The sequence below is a fragment of the Lolium perenne genome, chromosome 6 (genome assembly GCF_019359855.2).
Source record: "Lolium perenne isolate Kyuss_39 chromosome 6, Kyuss_2.0, whole genome shotgun sequence".
NCBI classification, from domain to species: Eukaryota; Viridiplantae; Streptophyta; class Magnoliopsida; order Poales; family Poaceae; genus Lolium; species Lolium perenne.
In genome coordinates, this window is record NC_067249.2 from 223857036 (window position 1) to 223878527 (window position 21492).

At 45.9% G+C, this 21492-nt stretch overlaps 1 protein-coding gene and 1 long non-coding RNA gene across 2 annotated transcripts; one reads left to right on the forward strand and one right to left on the reverse strand.

The window, feature by feature from the left end:
- Positions 1 to 268: 268 nt before the first annotated feature.
- On the forward strand, positions 269 to 1854 carry LOC127305801 (lecithin-cholesterol acyltransferase-like 1). The gene is made up of 2 exons (XM_051336325.2): positions 269 to 786; positions 866 to 1854. Exons 1-2 carry the CDS (start codon positions 383 to 385, stop codon positions 1731 to 1733), a joined length of 1272 nt encoding a protein of 423 aa, XP_051192285.1. The 5' UTR covers positions 269 to 382; the 3' UTR covers positions 1734 to 1854.
- A 265-nt stretch (positions 1855 to 2119) lies between these two features.
- LOC127305802 (uncharacterized) lies at positions 2120 to 4490 on the reverse strand. The gene is made up of 2 exons (XR_007854170.2): positions 3991 to 4490; positions 2120 to 2797 (listed from the first exon to the last, which is right to left on the reverse strand). It is a non-coding gene; the product is annotated as an uncharacterized lncRNA (long non-coding RNA).
- Positions 4491 to 21492: the final 17002 nt, after the last annotated feature.

The following is a 21492-nucleotide window of genomic DNA, read 5'->3' on the forward strand; positions in this document are numbered from 1 at the left end:
CTAGCGGCCATTCGATGAAAATGGTCTACGGTAGTACACTGTTTGACGTTGAAATTAACGCATGCGGATGACGCGTCTGTGTGGCTGTGGATCAAAATCTCAAAAGAGCACAGTATTTGGCGTCGACCTCCACCGCTGCGGTGGCATGTGAAGATCCAGCCGGGTGTCAGCACTCACCATTGCAACAAGGTTACAAGGACGCAACTTTATTACTAAACGTACAGGCGCCATGTAGATGATAGCTCCAGGCCAACCAACCCAATCAGTACGTTTGGTATAGCCACGCACATAGCCCATCGAGAGTGAAGATGAGACAACGGCCTCCTTAGATCAGATCAGATCACCATAGGCCATAGCCCATAGGTAGACAAGGATTGTAGCCATGAGCAGCACACCGCTTCTCCGTTTGCTCCATTTTCTGCTCCTCCTCCTCCCCGCTCCCCTGCACGATTACTGCTTCCCTCGGCTGAGCTCCGGCGGCCTCGACGTGTACCATCCATTGATTTTGTTCGCCGGCTTTGGCTGCCCCGACCTGGAGGCTCGCCTGACGGAGGCCTACACGCCATCAGTGCCGCGCTGCGGTGCGCTCAAGGGGAAGGGCTGGTTCCCGATATACAAGTTTAACACCTTGGACCTGGTGGAACACGACTATGTGCCGTGCTTCCAGGAGCAGATGGCCCTCGTCTACGATCCCGTCCACAACAAGTACCGGAACCTCGCCGGCGTCGAGACGCGCGTCCTCAACTTCGGCTCCGCCTACGGATTCAGCGAGAAACAGATGGTCCCGTGAGTTGCTTAATTATGTGTTCTTGGCTAGTATTCAGTTGCATTGCGTCAACTAATTACTGAGTTCGTCTCGATCCAGCGACCGTGAGAACCTCTGCCTTGTAAGCCTCCGCAAGGAGCTAGAGGCGGTGGGCTACCGCGACGGCGACACCCTCTTCGGAGCTCCCTACGACATGCGGTACGCCCCTCCATCGGAGGGCTACGTCGCGCGTGTCCAGAAGCTGGTGGAGCACGCGAGCAGCAAGAACGGGGACAAGCCGGTCATCCTCGTCGGCCACAGCTTCGGCGCCACGGCCGTCCTCGGCTTCCTCACGTCCACCCCCTTGCCTTGGAGGAACAAGTTCATCAAGCACCTCCTCCTCATCTCGCCCCCGCCTCCCACGGGCTTCACGCTCACCATCACCCAGCTCACCTCCGGGCCGTCCGTCTTCCAGATCGCCACCGTTCCCATCATGGAGCTGCGGCCGCTCTGGAGGACCTTCGCCAGCGCTCTTCTGACCATGCCCTCCCCTGTGGCCTTTGGACACAAGCCCCTTGTGATAACCAAACACAGGAACTACTCGGCCTACCACATGGAAGACCTTCTTCTGGCTCTCGGCTTCACCGCCGACCAAACGCTGCCCTTCCTCAGGCGCCGGACGCTCGAGGTGGAGGCGCCGTTGGTTCCCACCACGTACATCATCGGCGGTGGCATCAAAACACCGGAGCAGCTGGTGTTCTGGGAAGGCGACTTTGACGTGCCTCCCGAGAATGTGTACGGCGAAGGAGATGGAACCGTCAATATGGCCAGCCTGCTAGCGTTTGGGAAGGAGCTGCGTAGGCAGCAAGAGCGGAATAACGTCCACTTCAAGGCCCTCGCAATTGCTAATGCTACACACGCCGGCATTGTCTTGGAGGAACATTTACTCAGGATGGTTATGACAGAGATTCTCCAAGCAAATCGCTAGCTCACTCCGGCATGCCAGATTGTGTTATTAACTTATTATCAAATCAAATAATGAATATGTATTTCTAGAGCAAATGGGGGGTTTTTCCATGGCTGCGACAACTTAAGCATTTGAAGTTAAATGGACTGTTAGCTCACGGTAGGTGTCCGTGGAGGTCCGTGGAGTCTCGTTCAGCTGGCTGCGGTGTCCGCGCTGGACAATACGGACACGTCCATGGCTACCTTTAGTAGCTTGTCGCGATTTCTTTGATGATCCAGATCAGGTATATACACTAGCTAGCTTAGCCGCGGCTCTGCACGCTAGCTACAGTGATCAACAGCTTGCAGTACATACTCTTATATATACACAAAATGATTTACATAAATTATACTTTAGTTGGCGCAAACTATAAAGAATAAAATAAACTCTTCCCGATATCTTCATTTTGTTGCACTTCACTTATATCAAATACAAACTAGTACTCAAAGAGAAACAGCACAACCGGTTTTTTTAAAACGAGGCAAGACTTGCCATTTTCATTAATAGAGAAGAATGGTTAACCGGTTTATTAAACGGAAAACCGGCTAAAAACCGGTACAAACACCCATGCTGACCCTCATGGAACACAACCGTCGAAAGGCACACACACCGTCACCCTGGCAACCCACCGAAGCTGCACAAACACCACCGAGGCGGAGATCGTCATCGAGGTTGCACACCGGCGTCATCGTCATCATTCCACACTCCGGAGCGACTCTGACTTCCCCGAAAAGCGACCAGCAAAGAAGACCTTGCCGAAGCGGCACCGCGAGGCTTAAGCCAGCCAAAGCCAAACATGTGGCTCCTCGTGCAGGGAAAACAGCTCCGACTCGGATGACGAGCTCCGGAGAGGGGATGCGCGAGACCCGTGCCGAAGGAAAACTTCACCTGGACCACCCCTTGAAAGTCATTGTACGCCGCCCAAGAGAAAACCCTTGAAGAACATGGCAGCTCCGACTCCACAGCAACGGAAGACCAACATGGAGGAAACTCGGACACGCCGGACCAAGCCGACTAACAAGGTCTTGCCGCGACAAACCATCACTCTTCAAAGCCATCGTTGCCACGAAAGCCACCACACGGAACATGGGGAAAACGTGGGAACAAATCATTAGTTGGGGAAAAATATTTTCATGCACAACCTACACTAGTAATAAACTTCTCTGACCAACAACTTCTTTAATCAATTTCTTTGATCAAGCTACACTACTACACTAGTCATCAACTTCCTTGATTATCCAGAGAATTGGCAATTCAGCACTTAAAGAGAGATAGCACTTACCCAAGATTAAATACTTGGGTGGCACTCATAATGAGAAACACTCAAATAATATCTGTCAGAAAATCAGATGTTCTTGATATTGAACATAACATACAGTTTGATGAGCAGCCGTTTGTGTTACTATGAGAAAGCTACAGTTCCTGGACAGTACACACTTTAGCAAGTAAATTTCCTCAAAGTATATCATGCAGTCCATGTGCTAAATGTCATGTAGTCCTAGTGAACCTTTGCTTATTTCTTATAATATACAGTTTAAACATTTGTCCAGAATATTACCCAATCAACTAAACAAATGCCTATCAGTGATACATGTATACTACTATCTCAATGACAGGCGCAGATCTTGACATAAGTCAGATGACACCCTTATCAGCCATTCAAAGTTAGACAGACAATAGCTAGTACTAAATGACATCCTTCGGTATGGGCCTGAATTACCATTCAGCATTCAGAGATTTGATGGTAAGCATGCACTTTGGAACGGGAATCGGAATTGACAAATGGTTGATCACGAGGAATCAGCATATGCTTGTGCAGAAGTTTAGCAGAGAAAAATGCATATGCCTGAATTCTGTACAAATACTAGCATGTTCTGTTTGTTATCTCGATGCAAAATTCATGGTACTCTGCATTTTGGATGAAGTCCGACTAGTACCATTGTAGCAACAAGCAGAAACCAAGAACAAGTCCTTTCTAACACTCATTGCTAAATCAGATCGAAAGGGAAAAAACACATGATGGCGGTCACATAGATGCGAAATACCATATGATGAAGCCATTGACTCCCACGGCCACAACATCATAAGACACTCAGGGGGAATCCTAATTCAAACTCGAACCGAGCCACAATTGTTTCCCCGGGTTAGGAAACTCACCTAATAACGATATCTATGTATTATTTGAAAACAATTGCATCGCTTGGGGGAGATCAGAAGAGATGGATCAAACAAATCAAACCTGTCCCGCTAGATTCATGTCCTCCTTCTCTGCCGACTTGTCGCCCTCCCATGCCGGGTTCTCGTCATCTTCTTTCTCTGCCGGGTTCTTGTCCCCCTCCTCCTCTGACGGATTGTTCTCCTCCTCCACCACAATTTATCCGCACGCAACGACGACAGGGATGACGCAGGCGAGGAGGGCACACACTGGGCTGCGAGCTGGGAGTAGAGGGGCGGACGCGGAACTGGACGGGGTGGAGGGCGGCGACGAACTGGGCGTAGGCCAAGTGGAGGCGATGGCGGACGGGTCGCCGCCGCGCCGGGCCAGCGGTGGCGAACTGCAGGGCGGCGTGGCCTATCCACTCGAGGTCTGTTTCCAAAAAAAATTCAGGATACACGGACATACCAGACTGACAAAGCCGTGTCCGTTCAGTCCATATAATTTAAACGGACTCTCCGCGACGCCGTTTAGCGATTTTGACGGACACGGACAAAACGGACTCGCGGACGTCCGTGTCCATCTGCATCAACATTAATTTTGAATTACGCAAAAGAGACAAAAAAAAATTAACCTGGACTACGGCGGGCTTGCGCCAGCCTGAACGATATACTAAGCAGCCCCAAGGGGGGTCACATGAGCATTACAACAGATTTAGAGGGAGGGAGAAAAAAAAGAAAGGAGGAGTTCAGGGAGGGTCATAGCATCAAAAATTAAAAGCAGAGGAATAGGCGGGAGTAGAACAGCGAAAAGCCCAAAGTCTAACATCCTCTATACAACGCCTGATGGCTGAGGGGAGATCCTCAACAGTTCCATTATTGAAGGTAAGAGCATTTCTCCTTTTCCAGATAGTCCAAGTGATGGCGGTGTTGATCGTAGCTTCCTCATAGGTGTGATCATGCGCGAGCCAAATATCTGCAAAACATCTTAGGTTGCGGGAGTCGAAGTCCCTGTGGAAGAAAGTCCAGACCTCCTGAGCACTAGGACATAAGAGGAGCATGTGATCGAGGTCTTCGTCGTCTGGACATGAGAGGCAAGTGGCCGAGGAGGAAAGGTTGTGCCTGAAGCGCCGCTCATTTGTTGGTAGACGCCATCTTCGAGCAAGCCAGCAGAAAACTTTACACTTTAAGGGGCAGCATTCCTCCAAATTCCCGTGGCAAGATCGTCACTCTGCAGATGCCTCAAAGAGTTGACATAGAAACTTTTGTTTGAAAGCTTTTTGTTAGTGAGGCGACTGTTTCTAAAGTCCGTGGCATCATTAAGGTCCACGACACTTAACTTGGAGGTGAGGGTACGAAGCTCAGCCATAGCAGCAACTGAAAGACGAGGTCCAAGGGCAGCCGGGAGGCCTTGTTGCACGATGAAGGAGACGTTGACTTGAGGTCTAGAGGAATGAGAGAACAAGCAGGGGAAGCAAGTGTGAAGCGTGGCGTCCCCGAGCCATAGGTCGAACCAGAAGGAAGTAGAGGCACCGTTACCGACAACCACCTTGGAGGCAAGGCGGAAAGCATCGAGCCCAGCAATGATATCTTTCCAGATAGGGGTGTCAAGATAATGGCGGTCGCCAAGGTCCTTTGTTTGGTTCCAACCATAGAAACGTCGGAACCAGCAGGCCCATGGGGCGGAGGAGTCTGAGTGGAACTTGGAAAGAAATTTTGCAAGAAGCCCAGAGTTTTGAGCAGGGAGAGAGAGGACGCCCAGCCCTCCGAGGTGCTTAGGGGTGCAAATGGTAGGCCAGGCCACTTTGCATTGACCGCTGTGACAGGTTTCCTCCCCAGTCCAAAGAAAAGCTCGACGTCGCTTATCGATGGCCTCGACAACTCCAGCTGGAAGGATGCCAGCGTTCATGGCATGGGAGAGCATGGCCGTGAGGACATAGTTAACAAGGAGCAGACCTCCGCCAATGGGAAGGGATCGTCCACGCCAGCCAGACAGGCGCATATCACTCCTGGAGATGATGGGGGCAAAATCAGCAAAACAGAGCTTGTGGGTGGAGAGGGGAAGGCCGAGGTAGGTCTGGGGGAAGGACGAGACAACACACCCAATGGTGTTGGCCATGGAGAGAGCAGAAGCTGGGTCATTTTTAATGGGGATGAAAGTGCTTTTATGAAAGTTAATGGTGAGGCCAGTGGCCCCAGAGAAGGAATCTAGGATGTGTTTCAAGTTAGCCACATGCTCGGGGAGGGCCCGAATGATAATAATGGTATCATCGGTGTATTGAAGGATGGGGCAAGTGAGATCGTCCACAAGGGGGTGGAGGAGGAGCCCCTGGCGAGAAGTGATACGTCCCTGACGTATCCATAATTTCTGTCGTTCCATGCTTGTTTTATGACAATACTTACATGTTTTGCTTGCACTTTATGATGATTTCATGCATTTTCTGGAACTAACCTATTAACGAGATGCCACAGTGCCAGTTCATGTTTTCTGCTGTTTTGTGTTCCAGAAAGGCTGTTCGGGCAATATTCTCGGAATTGGACAAAATCAACGCCAAACCTCCTATTTTTCCCGGAAGGCTCCAGAACATCGAAGAAGAGTCGGAGAGGGGCCGAGGGGCCACCACACCACAAGGCGGCGCGGGCTAGACCCTGGCCGCGCCGGCCTAGGGTGAGGCGCCCCCAGGTGCCCCCCTGCGCCGCCTCTTCGCCTATAAAATCCCTTTCGACCTAAAAACACCGTACCAATTGACGAAACTCCAGAAAGACTCCAGGGGCGCCGCCACCGTCGCGAAACTCCAATTCGGGGGACAGAACTCTGTTCCGGCACCCTGCCGGGACGGGGAAGTGCCCCCGGAAGCCATCTCCATCAACGCCGCCGCCTCCGCCATGCTCCGTGAGTAGTTCCCCCATGGACTACGGGTTCTAGCAGTAGCTATGTCGGTATACTCTCCCCCATGTACTTCAATACAATGGTCTCATGAGCTGCCTTACATGATTGAGATTCATCTGATGTAATTGGTGTTGTGTTTGTTGGAATCCGATGGATGATACATTATGATTAGTCTATCTATAAAGTTTGTGAAGTTATTGTTGCTGCAATCTTGTTATTCTTAATGCTTGTCACTAGGGCCCGAGTGGCATGATCTTAGATTTAAGCTCTATATGAATTGCTTAGATTGTATCTACAAGTTGTATGCACATGTCACTGTCCGGAACCAAAGGCCCCGAAGTGACAGAAATCGGGACAACTGGAGGGGATGGCGGTGATGTGAGGGACACATGTTTTCACGGAGTGTTAATGCTTTGCTCCGGTACTCTATTAAAAGGAGTACCTTAATATCCAGTAGTTTCTCTTGAGGCCCGGCTGCCACCGGCTGGTAGGACAAAAGATGTTGTGCAAGTTTCTCATTGCGAGCACGTACGACTATATACGGAAAACATGCCTACATGATTAATGAATTGATGTTCTATCTTAATGCTTTATCAATCCTATCAATTGCCCAACTGTAATTTGTTCACCCAACACTTGTCACTTATTGGAGAGTTACCACTAGTGTAGATCGCTGGGAACCCCGGTCCATCTCTCATCATAATATACTTGTTCTACATGTCATTGGAAGTAGTATCAACTATCTTCTGGTGCCATCGCTCTCATATTGCTATTACTGCTGCTTTGTATTCTTGTTACTACTGCTCTCATATTCTTTGCTACTTTCACATCACCCCTGTTGCTAGTGCTTTTCCAGGTGCAGCTGAATTGACAACTCAGTTGTTAAGGCTTATAAGTATTCTTTACCTCCCCTTGTGTCGAATCAATAAATTTGGGTTATACTACCCTCGAAGACTGCCGCGATCCCCTATACTTGTGGGTTATCAAGACTATTTTCTGGCGCCGTTGCCGGGGAGGCATAGCTCTACTCATAAGTTCACCTGGGGAGTACACTCTACCTCTCTCTCTGTTTTTATTTTCTTTTATTTCGTTTCGCTTAGTTTACTTTTGTCTAGTTTATTTATGCTTAGTTTATTTCTATCTAGTTTTATTTTGCTTAGTTTACTTTTGCTTAGTTAGTTTTTGTTTTGTCTTATTTTCCTCATATACCCAAAAATCCATAAAAATTTGAAAAACCAAAAAATTAAAAACTGCTGTTATGGGAGAACCAACAACCTACTTGGAGCTTATGGAATGTTATAATTGTTATAGAGAATCAAGAACTGGTAAAATAATGAGTGCTATGATAGAAAAATTGAATACAATGGCTAGAATCTTGCTTAGACGCCATGATATAAACTGTTGCTCTCAACAGGATACTAAACATCTTAAATTTCAATGTGGCTTTAGTGAGGAATATTTTATTAAGAGCTATAATCGGAATTGCTATATTCATTATGGGTTCGAAGAGGTAGAACAATTTGTCTTATTTATGGGAGCCTCTGAGATAGAATCCTTCATGGTTGAGAATTATGAAACTTGTGCTATTTGTAAGGACCTTAAAGATTATGTCTCTACTATCCTTAATTCTTGCATAGAATGCTACAGTAGGAATCCTTATATCCTTGATTATAAAGAGAGACACATTTTATGCACAAGAATGGACTCACAATTTGCAGGAACCGGTGGAAGAAGAAATTGATGAACCTGAAAGCTCATTGGATGAAAAAGAGGAGGAAATTGATGAACCTGAAAGCTCATTGGATGAAAAAGAAGAGGAGAGCGATGAACAAAAGGAGTAAGAATGGATTAGCTACCCATGCCAACCTTCTAATGAGAGTAACTCTTTATCTCTTACATTATTTGATTGTCCTTCATGCTTACCGAAAGAGGTTGAATGTTATGTTCCTGTGGATTCTCTTGAAATACTACCTATGAGTAAAACTTGTGAAAATAATTATGCTACTGTTATATATGATAATCCATGCTACTTTGATAAATCTTATGATAATGCTTTGTTTGTGCCTGATGTCGAAATGCATGGTACTAAAGAATTTTGCTTGGCAAATGTTTATGATAAAGCTTTAGATGATGGTCCTATGTTACTTGATAATATTAATTGTACTACTAATGAAAATGGGATTGGAGAGTTCTTGACTTTATCTATGTGTCCCATATCTCTTGAGATTGATCAACTACCTTGTTATATTATTAATAAAAGAAAGTTTGAAAGTTTTAATTCCACTATTCTTGAACTTGATAAAAATTATATGTTTGTGGATCATGAAAAGTATGCTGCATGTGATAGTTATATTGTTGAGTTTGTTCATGAAGCTACTGAAAACTATTATGAGAGAGGGAAATATGGTTGTAGAAATTTGCATGGTACTAAAACACCTCTCTATGTGCTCAAAATTTTGAAGTTGCACTTATTTTATCTTCCTATGCTTGTTACTTTGCTTTTCATGAACTTGTTTATTTACAAGATTCCTTTGCATAGGAAGCATGTTAGACTTAAATGTGTTTTGAAATTGCTTCTTGATGCTCTCTTTTGCTTCAAATACTATTTCTCGCGAGTGCATCGTTAAAACTGCTGAGCCCATCTTAATGGCTATAAAGAAAGCAACTTCTTGGGAGATAACCCATCTGTTATTTTGCTACAGTACTTTATTTTATATTTGTGTCTTGGAAGTTGTTTACCACTGTAGCAACCTCTCCTTATCTTAGTTTTGTGTTTTGTTGTGCCAAGTGAAGCCTCTAATCGAAGGTTGATACTAGATTTGGATTTCTGCGCAGAAACAGATTTCTATCTGTCACGAATCTGGGCTGTTTTCTCTGTAGAAAAATCAGAAAAATATGCCAATTTACGTGCGTGTTCCTCAGATATGTACGCAACTTTCATTAGTTTTGAGTTTTCTGATTTGAGCAAAGGAAGTATTTATTTAAAATTCGTCTTTACTGGCTGTTCTGTTTTGGCAGATTTTGTCTCTGTTTTTTTTGCATTGTCTCTTGTGGACTTTAAGCAAGGCTTTCTAGACGTAGAGGGCTGTAGCTAATGTTTTATTGAGTTCTTGCAATGTGCCACTACAGGACCAAGGTGGATTCAAATTTTTTGAGTACTAACCCCTCTAATGAAGTTTATGAGAAGTTTGGTGTGAAGGAAGTTTTCAAGGGTCAAGAGAGGAGGATGATATATGATCAAGAAGAGTGAAAAGTCTAAGCTTGGGGATGCCCCCGTGGTTCATCCCTGCATATTTCAATAAGACTCAAGCGTCTAAGCTTGGGGATGCCCAAGGCATCCCCTTCTTCATCAACTTATCAGGTTCCTCCCCTGAAACTATATTTTTATTCGGTCACATCATATGTGCTTTACTTGGAGCGTCTGTATGTTTTATTTTTGTTTGTGTTTGAATAAATTCGGATCCTAGCAATCCTTGTTTGGGAGAGACACACGCTCCGCTTTTTCATATGAACACTTGTTCTTCGTTTTACTTTTAATGTTCAATGATAAAAGTTGGAAGCTACATCACTTATTCTTATTTGGTTGGAAGCAGAAAGTGCCTCATATGTCTTGGATAATTTGATACTTGGCAATTGTTTTGAGCTCTCAAGTAGATCATAAGTTTTTGCATGTAGTTTAAACCTATTAGTGGAGAACTACCGTAAAGCTTGTTAAAATTGGTTTGCATAATTGATCTCTCTTAAGGTCTAGATATTTTCTGGTAAAAGTGTTTGAGCAACAAGGAAGACAGAGTAGAGTATTATAATGCTTGCAATATGTTCTTATGTAAGTTTTGCTGTACCGGTTCATACTTGTGTTTGCTTCAAACAACCTTGCTAGCCTAAGCCTTGTACTGAGAGGGATTACTTCTCATGCATCCAAAATCCTTGAGCCAACCACTATGCCATTTGTGTCCACCATACCTACCTACTATGTGGTATTTCCTGCCATTCCAAAGTAAATTGCTTGAGTGCTACCTTTAAACAATTCAAAATGCTTCTCAATTTGTGTCAATGTTTTATAGCTCATGAGGAAGTATGTGGTGTTTATCTTTCAATCTTGTTGGGCAACTTTCACCAATGGACTAGTGGCTTCATCCGCTTATCCAATAATTTTGCAAAAAGAGCTGGCAATGGGATTCCCAGTCCCAAATTAATTAACCAAAATAGACACTCCTCCATGGTATGTGATTGTTGGACGGCACCCGAGGATTCGGTTAGCCATGGCTTGTGTAAGCAAAGGTTGGAAGGAGTGTCATCATAATGAAACTAAAATAAAAAGGCACTCCTTCATGGTATGAGATTGTTGGCAGGCACCCGAGGATTCGGTTAGCCATGGTTTGTGAAAGAAAGGTTGGAAGGAGTGCCACCCAAAAATAAAAATAATTCATGGGAGCCGCTCTTTGAAGGTTTGTCTGGCAAGGGGGTTAGAGTGCCCACTACCATTCGTTGACAACAACAAACACCTCTCAAAATTTTACTTTTATGCTCTCTTTATGTTTTCAAAACCAAAGCTCTAGCACAAATATAGCAATCAATGCTTCCCTCTGTGAAGGGCCATTCTTTTACTTTATGTTGAGTCAGTTTACCTACTTCCTTCCACCTTAGAAGCAAACACTTGTGTTAACTGTGCATTGATTCTTACATACTTGCATATTTGCATTCATCATATTACTCTATGTTGACAATATCCATGAGATATACATGTTGAAAGTTGAAAGCAACCGCTGAAACTTAAATCTTCCTTTGAGTTGCTTCAATGCCTTTACTTTGAATTTATTGCTTTATGAGTTAACTCTTGTGCAATCTTTTGATGCTTGTCTTGAAAGTACTATTCATGAAAAGTTTTGCTATATGTTATCTACTTGTTAGCAACTATAGATCATTGCCTTGAGTCACTTCATTCATTTCATATGCTTTGTAATAGTATGATCAAGGTTATGTAAGTAGCATGTCACTACAGAAATTATTCTTTTTATCGTTTACACCTTCGGACGAGCAGGAACTAAGCTTGGGGATGCTGATACGTCCCCGACGTATCCATAATTTCTGTCGTTCCATGCTTGTTTTATGACAATACTTACATGTTTTGCTTGCACTTTATGATGATTTCATGCATTTTCCGGAACTAACCTATTAACGAGATGCCACAGTGCCAGTTCCTGTTTTCTGCTGTTTTTGGTTCCAGAAAGGCTGTTCGGGCAATATTCTCGGAATTGGACGAAATCAACGCCAAACCTCCTATTTTTCCCGGAAGGCTCCAGAACATCGAAGAAGAGTCGGAGAGGGGCCGAGGGGCCACCACACCACAAGGTGGCGTGGGCCAGACCCTGGCCGCGCCGGCCTAGGGTGAGGCGCCCCCAGGTGCCCCCCTGCGCCGCCTCTTCGCCTATAAAATCCCTTTCGACCTAAAAACACCGTACCAATTGACGAAACTCCAGAAAGACTCCAGGGGCGCCGCCACCGTCGCGAAACTCCAATTCGGGGGACAGAACTCTATTCCGGCACCCTGCCGGGACGGGGAAGTGCCCCCGGAAGCCATCTCCATCAACGCCACCGCCTCCGCCATGCTCCGTGAGTAGTTCCCCCATGGACTACGGGTTCTAGCAGTAGCTATGTCGGTATACTCTCCCCCATGTACTTCAATACAATGGTCTCATGAGCTGCCTTACATGATTGAGATTCATCTGATGTAATCGGTGTTGTGTTTGTTGGGATCCGATGGATGATACATTATGATTAGTCTATCTATAAAGTTTGTGAAGTTATTGTTGCTGCAATCTTGTTATTCTTAATGCTTGTCACTAGGGCCCGAGTGGCATGATCTTAGATTTAAGCTCTATATGAATTGCTTAGATTGTATCTACAAGTTGTATGCACATGTCACTGTCCGGAACCAAAGGCCCCGAAGTGACAGAAATCGGGACAACCGGAGGGGATGGCGGTGATGTGAGGGACACATGTTTTCACGGAGTGTTAATGCTTTGCTCCGATACTCTATTAAAAGGAGTACCTTAATATCCAATAGTTTCCCTTGAGGCCCGGCTGCCACCGGCTGGTAGGACAAAAGATGTTGTGCAAGTTTCTCATTGCGAGCACGTACGACTATATATGGAAAACATGCCTACATGATTAATGAATTGATGTTCTATCTTAATGCTTTATCAATCCTATCAATTGCCCAACTGTAATTTGTTCACCCAACACTTGTCACTTATTGGAGAGTTACCACTAGTGTAGATCGCTGGGAACCCCGGTCCATCTCTCATCATAATATACTTGTTCTACATGTCATTGGAAGTAGTATCAACTATCTTCTGGTGCCATCGCTCTCATATTGCTATTACTGGCTGTATTCTTTGTTACTCTTGCTCTCATATTCTTTGCTACTTTCACATCACCCCTGTTGCTAGTGCTTTTCCAGGTGCAGCTGAATTGACAACTCAGTTGTTAAGGCTTATAAGTATTCTTTACCTCCCCTTGTGTCGAATCAATAAATTTGGGTTATACTACCCTCGAAGACTGCCGCGATCCCCTATACTTGTGGGTTATCAAGAAGCAAGAAGGAGCATTTGCTGAAGGACATCAGCGATAATGTTGAAGATGAAGGGGGTAGGGGATCTCCTTGTCTAAGGCCTCGGCGGCATTGAATCCAACCCCCCGGGACCCCGTTAAGAAGGACAGTTGTTTGGCTGGTTTGGTTGAGGATCTTGATCCGCTCGCGCCAAAGGTTAGGGAACCCTTTCGCGTCCAGAATTCGATCGAGAGCCTCCCACCTGATGGAGTCAAAGGCTTTGCGGAAGTCGAGTTTAAAAACTGCAGCCGGCGCCCCTCTGCAGTGGTAGGCCTGAACAATGTCAGCAACATAAACGAAATTCTCGGCAATGGAGCGCCCAGATCTGAACCCAGTTTGATCGGGGTGAACAATGAAGGGGATGAGGCTGCGGAGTCGAATCATGAGGCATTTGGAGTGAACTTTGAGGCAACAATTCTGAAGATAGATTGGAAGGAAATTGTCTGGTTTATTAGCACCTTGCTTTTTTTGTAAGAAGCGCGATGTAAGACTTGTTTACAAGGCGAAGATAAGTTGCAAGGTAGTGAAAATCGGTTTGGCAATGAAGCAACAAGTTCTTGACAAGATCCCAGTTTTTTTGTAGAAGGATGGCCCAAAGCCATCCGGCCCAGGGCTAGAATTGTCGTTCATGGAGAAGAGAGCAATTTTTATTTCATCCAAAGTGAAAGGGGAGACCAGGGTGGCCGCTTGGGAGGGGGCGAGGGAGGTGGATCGGACTAAGGATGGGAGGTCGAGGGAGTCGGCAAAAAAAACTGGAGTCCCAAGAAGTTCTTTGAAGAACCCTTGGAGGATGGAAGCTTTGGAAGGATGGGAGAAGACATGGTTGCCATCATCAGCTTCCAAGGATTTGATCTGATTTTTCCGAATCCGGCCAGAGGCACAAAGATGGAAGTATCGGGAGTTCTTATCTCCCAGAATGCAGTGCTTAATTTTAGCACGCTGGCGCCAATAGGTAGCACGGTCAAAGTTTTTTTTTGACTGAGGTGGAGTTTAGCGGAAGATCGGAGGCATCCCTCGAGAGGGGAAAGATTACGAACTTCCTCCAGTCTATCAAGAAAGGAGATAACAGAGCGTCAGTTGACCAGATATAGGGAGGGCAGGCGACGCTCTTTGGCCCAAGCCCTGGCAGCAGACCGAACACGTTTAAGCTTAAGGCAGAGCTTACCAACAGAGGGCAAGTGGTCATGAGAGCTGCCAATGCTATTCCAATTAGCCAGAACCAAAGGAGGGAAACTGGAATGGGAGAGCCAAGAGTTTTCGAAACAAAAAACATTGCTGCGAGGGGCCTTGGAAGAGGCCTCAAGGTGAAGGGGAACATGATCTGAGGTGGGGTGGGAGGAAGAGGTAAGAGTGGAATCAGGAAGGGAGAGACTCCATTCAGGGTTGACAAGGACCCGATCAAGGCGAGCTAAGATGGGAGGGTCTTGCAGGTTGGACCACATGAATTGACGGTCAAGGAGAGGAATCTCCAAGAGGCCAAGATTGTTGATAAAATCGTTGAAAAGGGCTGCTTCAGAGGCATTGAAATTATTATTCGACTTATCTCGCGGTGCCCAAATGAGATTGAAATCCCCCATTAGAGCGACAGGGCCAGAAAGGGAGGCGAAGATATGTTCGAGGGAGGTGAGGAATTCTGCTTTCAGGGCATGGACGCAGGGGCCATAGACATTGATTAAAGAGAAGGTTAGGTTATCGGAGAGGAAAAGTTGAGGTGACTGAAAACTCATCAATAGAATGGTGGACAATCTCCAGCAGCTTGTCGTCCCAAGCAGTAGTGATGCCTCCGGAGGATCCGTCTGAAGGTTTGAAGACGAAGGTTCGAAGGGAGTGAGGGAGGAAGGAGGGGGCGACAAAGGACGAGATATCCGGTAGTTTGGTCTCCTGCATGTACATAATCGACGGAAGAAAGGAGTCAACAGCGGCAAGGACGTCAATACGCTTTTGAAGTCTACCGAGACCGCGAAGTTCCAGCAACCGAGCATAAGCTTAACTAACATTTGAAAAAGGAGGCGACAAGGTAGACGAAAAACCAACCAGGGATCCAGTTTAGTTCGTTGCATATAGAGGGTTACATCATAAAGCCATAGGCTGAAAAAGGGTAAAACAAAATGCTAAAAGGATAAAGGAGGGTTACAGAGGCGTGGCCAGCATCCCAGATCCTTACATTGGGCCAGAAGGGAGCCCAAGGCAAGGAAAGGCCCAGACAGATAAGCCTCGGCCAACAACAGCCATACACAGGCGAAAGATAGCAGGAGCAAACTACGAACCGAGCGTGTCTCTCCCAGCTGGTAGGCGAGCTGATCATGGAGACACAGTGGTCGACGGCGAGGAGGAGATGTCGGAGCTCAACTCCGAGGCAAAGATGTCGCAAGCGGCCGCCAACACCTGCATATCTAAATGGTCTATTCAACTTTTTGGTCTAGATATCTCTTGATCTTACCTGAGTAATCAGAACTTGTTTTGACTCCCATCAAGCAGTTAAAGTGTACCATTTCTTTCTCATTTAAAGTGAAGGATGTGGCGGGGCAATAAATAGAGTCCTTCTTGACCTTTTTGCCCTTGCCTTCCGTCTCCTCCGACTGAATCTTGGGGTTTTTTACTAGAAGTGCAATTCCTAGACGTAATATAATATCTAAAATGGATTACTATTTGGTAGCATGTATCAATATCACAAATTACACTGATTATGGGATGTTACCAGAACTATATGGAACAATGATACCCAATAAAATGTATTTTGATTCAAGTAAGGTCTCACAGATGTGGCAGTAAGTTCTGAAAATATGGAGGCCATTAACATTTGGCAGAAAATGTTTTTTCGTTCTTTAGGACAAAGAAAATTATCAGGTTAATCACATGAGCTGGGAAGATAAATTTTCAAGCCAATTTCCTCTCATTTTGTTCTTTATTACATTTATTTATGGTTTGCTTTGAGAGTTGGTTCAGCAGCGAATCCTCTTGCGTCCCTGCCCATCACCAGTGCGATCATTCGAAGAGGGAAGTTCAGATTTACTGGGCCGTAGTGCACGTAACATATCATCCTCAAATCGTTCATTATTAGCCTCAACGCCTTGGGACGACGGCAATGCAAAAGCAAGAGGTGAGAGTAGGCTTGGGCGGTAGCCTCCATAGACGTTCCACCACCGGTTTGCCGGGGATGGAGTCGTTGGGAGCTGGACCTTCTGGTGCCATGCCAGAGAATCATCCGTCCCTGAGTGTCCTCTCGTGTTGTACTTGTATAGGCAATCGTCCAGCATGTAGCACAGCATCCCGTCTTCGCCGAGCCAGGCGGCCCTCGGCTGCTGCTTGTAGTGGCAGAACCAGGCGCCTTGCGATGCATTTCTACGGCCATGGTCGACGTCGACGTAGAAGGTGTAGCGCAGCTCCCAGTTGAGCCGCTTGTGGTTCCTGCCGTCGAGCCGGCCGAGCTGCGGCATGACCCAGAACTCGACCTTGGGGTGACTGGGAGAGACGAGCACGTAGTTCACGGCGAGGCAGAACTGCCCGTGCAGGTCCAAGCCGTCCAGTAGCGTGTTGCCCATGATGTACTCGCCCGGGGGGCGGTAAGTGCTGTGTTTCTCGCTGGCCACGTCGATCACCAGTATCCCCTCGGGCTCCCCGGTGAGCTGGATCTGGCCAGTCACCACGTACAACTTACCGTCGACGAGCACCGGCGGCACGGCGTAGAGATGACGGAACGGGACGAGGTGCGGGTGCTTCCTCCACCCGCAGCGGCTGTCACCTAAGGTGTAGACGTCTACGTAGTTGCCCCTGTCGTCTAATGATTCTCGGAAGGAGAGCCGGAACAGCTTGTACTCGCCGGTGGACGGGCTGAACCCTAGGAGGAAGAGGTAGCGGTTCATGTCTTCTTGGAGCGGAGGCGCGGTAGGGAGGGCCAGCGTCTCGCCGGTGGCAGGGTTACACAGCACCGCGGGGGCCACGCCGGAGGTGGCGGACCCGAAGAGGATGAAGCCGTTGCAGACGTTGGTGGCGAGGTGGCTCACGGCCGTGGAGCCGGTGAGGCGACACATGTGCTTGGAGGAGGTGACGCTGTAGATACTGGTGTCGAGGCAAGTGCTGGGCACACTGTTCACGGTCACGAGTAACGCCTACGCGTCGCTGCTGCCGGGCGACGTCACGGCGTGGTCCGCGGCGTGGTGGCTGGGAAAGGAAGGGTCCTTCACGACGTCGCGCAACTGCTTGGAAAGGCAGGAGGAGCGGATTGCGTCCCTGGCCGGCAGCTTGAGCAGAATCTGGCGCACCATCTCCGTCGGGATGTGCCTGCTGCTAGCTTCAGGTGACTCCCGACGTCGTGGTCGTCTCATCCACTACTACACGGTAGGGATTTAGGGGCACTTTGTCCTGGGGCACTTTTCAAAGTGTCCCTAAATACCCTTTTTTAGAGGCACTTTGGTCAAAATGCCTCTAATGCCCTATCTATTGGGGCAGTTTGGAGTAGTGCCCCAATTGGTATATACATCTATTGGGGCAGTTTAGAGTAGTGCCCCAATTGGTATACACCTATTGGGGCAGTTTTGAGAAGTGCCCCAATTGGTATACACCTATTGGGGCAGTTTGGAATAGTGCCCCAATTGGTATACACATATTGGGGCACTTTGGAGAAGTGCCCCAATTGGTATACCCCTATTGGGGCAGTTTGACTAGTGCCCCAATTGGTATACACCTATTGGGGCAATTTCAAGAAGTGCCCCAATTGCTATATACCTATTGGGGCAGTTTCACAAATGCCCCAAAATCTGTAGACGGAAACAACACCAAATTCAAGTGCTTAGTTACAAATTCAAACAAAGTTAAAAACAACAAATTATGTGTAAACAACAGACATAAACATCTGGTAATAAAAACAGATAATTCAAACAGCCTTTGATTCTTCTTGTGTCCAGCCAACGGTGGAGACCTCTATTCACATTCTTCTATCTTTCTAGCGCAGTGTAGTTGAAATCTTTGATTTGTTGTTTTTTCCAAGGCATCTTGTGGGGTGGAGGGAAGTCCGAAGAAAGTGTGCAGAAGGGTAAAACATTATTTTGGTGGAAAAGTAGCATCCTCCAACAATCTGGCTTTCGTACTTAGGACACGGAAGGTGCAGTTTTTTCATCATAGCTTCCAGGCTAATTCTGATTGGTACCTTGTCGTGCTACATGAAGCTGCTGCCATGGAATTGAAAAAAAAAATTAGGCCACCTAATCTAAGTAGAAAAAAACATAATAAATTTTATCATTATCCAGGCATGAATAATTGATGGAAAATGTGCCAACCACAAAAAAATAATGCAGTACAAAAGACAGCTCTATTTAGATACAGAAGCACCTTGCAGTAATAAAAGATGTGCCAACATGACTTCACTATATATACTGAAAAGCATAACATGTACATATAACCATTTAACATCTGAGCACCCATAAGTTGCTTCAGATTTGTCAAACAAGAATTCTCATGGATCTGCAGATGCTTCAGATCTGTCAAACAAGGCATGTTTTTTTCCAATATAAATCCATCAAAAATTAATATATTGTAATTGCATTAGCAAATGATAAAAAACACAACTAACTTGACTGGTCTAGGATGAAGGCAATTATTCATACAATACAACTCCTGTAGATGAGTCATGTTTGTCATTGATGAAGCTTGTAGGCAGTCTGTTTAGCACATTCTTGTCAACTATCTTGTAATGCCTTGAGAATTTTTTTAGATAATGCACCTGTATTATGTGTTTGACTCAATTTTAGTCAAACTTTCTCTACTACAGATGACAAGAAAAGAGGCAGATGTGAATACATAGAGCTAATGAAAGCAAGTTTTCTTAACGTACATTGTTTTGCTAATTGGTATCAACCATCATTTAATAGAGTTGCTAATATGTAAGGGATGAAACGGGAAAAATATTCTTACCAGCTTATTTGACTACCTTAGGAAGAACACTGTATTCTAACAAAATACTCCTTACTGTCAGAGATTAGAGTATATTCAGACTAACTTGTCAACGTAGATGCATTATCGCAGTAAAGTGACCTAAACTTTTTCATACTACTTGTACAGCAACCAATTCAGTGCATAAAATCATTTTATGCCAAAACTAAACCACATTAGAAACAAGGGGGTTAAATATCTCCACCGCCCAAATTGACTGGCTCTCCGCACGCAAGTACCCCGCCCCTCGAGGCCACAAGTTGTGTGGCAAGAAGAAGCAAGAAGTGGCAGTTGTTTCACCTCTGACTCCACCATATACTTGGTACATTGACACAGCATGTGGTGCAAGATAATCACATGGCAACTAAAACCTAACCAAGATCTACCCCAAAAGCTGAACACATGCCTCAAAACTCAGAAGGATGGATTGTGCAAACTGAACCCATCTACACCACCAAATAAATAGGTCAGTGTCCTTTAGGATGGATTGTTGGAGAAATTCATTTCTGATCTGGGGTGTAGATGCTCTCTATTTCTGAACCAATCAAGTTCCATGCTCTTCTGACTTTGTCAGTGTATTTAACTATGTATTCTATCCGTAACTCTCTTTTTACACAGTGCTTGAGTACTGTCGTACAGAGATAATAAATGCTTGCAGCTCATGGGCATGCTCGGCCTCAAAGGAGCAAGCGGCCAAGGTCGTACGCATGTGCCGTGCATGTCGAGCTGCAGGAAGAAGCTCATACCTACAGCCGTGACGTTTGCCCATCCAATCATCAATGCTTGACCACCGTTCACAGCAGTCTATACGGGAAGTCCATACAGGTAGAGGTACAGGTAAAGATATTTCCTGAATTATTGACACATCGCACCTGTTGGGATAAACATGTCTGGCACACACATGCATGCTACCTTATTGGTCCACCAAAACAGGAGCAAATGAGCTCGAGATCAAAAACGCCGTGTCCGGATTGTTGACGCATATTTCAGTGGATGGCAACAAATCGATATGGCCATATCTTGAAGTGGGTCACTTCAAGTGGGTAGTACGCAGGGTTGAGTTATTAAAAAACATTAGGCATTCGTATATTTGCTAGAATCTAAAACCATTATTCAAATATTCAAATTCTACAACAACAACAACCAAGCCTTTCAGTCCCAAACAAGTTGGGGTAGGCTAGAGTTGAAACCCATAAGATCTCGAAGCCAAGTCATGGTTCCGGAACGTGGATAGCTAACTTCCACGCACCCCTATCCATGGCTAAATCTTTGTCGATATTCCAAACCTTCAGGTCTCTCTTAACGGACTCCTCCCATGTCAAGTTTGGTCTACCACGACCCCTCTTAACATTCTCATCACGCTTTATCCGTCCGCTATGCACTGGCGCTTCCGGAGGCCTCCGTTGGATATGTCCAAACCATCTGAGACGATGTTGGACCAGCTTCTCTTCAATCGGTGCTACCCCAACTCTCTCCCGTATATCGTCGTTCCGTACCCGATCCTTTCTTGTGTGGCCACATATCCATCTCAACATGTGCATCTCTGCTACACTTAACTGTTGGATATGTCGTCTCTTCGTTGGCCAACACTCAGCGTCATACAACATCGCAGGTCGGATAGCTGTCCTATAAAACCTGCCTTTTAGCTTTTGTGGGACTCTCTTGTCACAGAGTACGCCAGAAGCTTAGCGCCACTTCATCCAACCAGTCTTGATTCGGTGGCCCACATCTTCATCGATATCGCCATCCTTCTGCAACATGGACCCCAAATATCGAAAAGTGTCTCTCTCTGGTACCACCTGCCCATCAAGGCTAACCTCTCCCTCCTCGTGCCTAGTAGAACTGAAACTGCACCTCATGTATTCAGTTTTAGTTCTACTAAGCCTAAAACCTTTCGATTCGAGAGTTCGCCTCCACAACCATTATTCAAATATTCAAATTCTACCTGAAGATAAAATTGGCTGACATTTAGGAGTAGCTTGATATTATGTTTCCTTATAATCCAACCACATAGTCCCATGGTGTTGGCTATCTCTGATACGCACATTGTACATGTCAGTTTAGTTAAGTCGTAAAGAAGAAAAGTTAAGTCTTGTGATCAAGCTGCAGGAAAAAGGTAGAGATCCATCCTAAAAAGGCTCTATATATAGAAAACT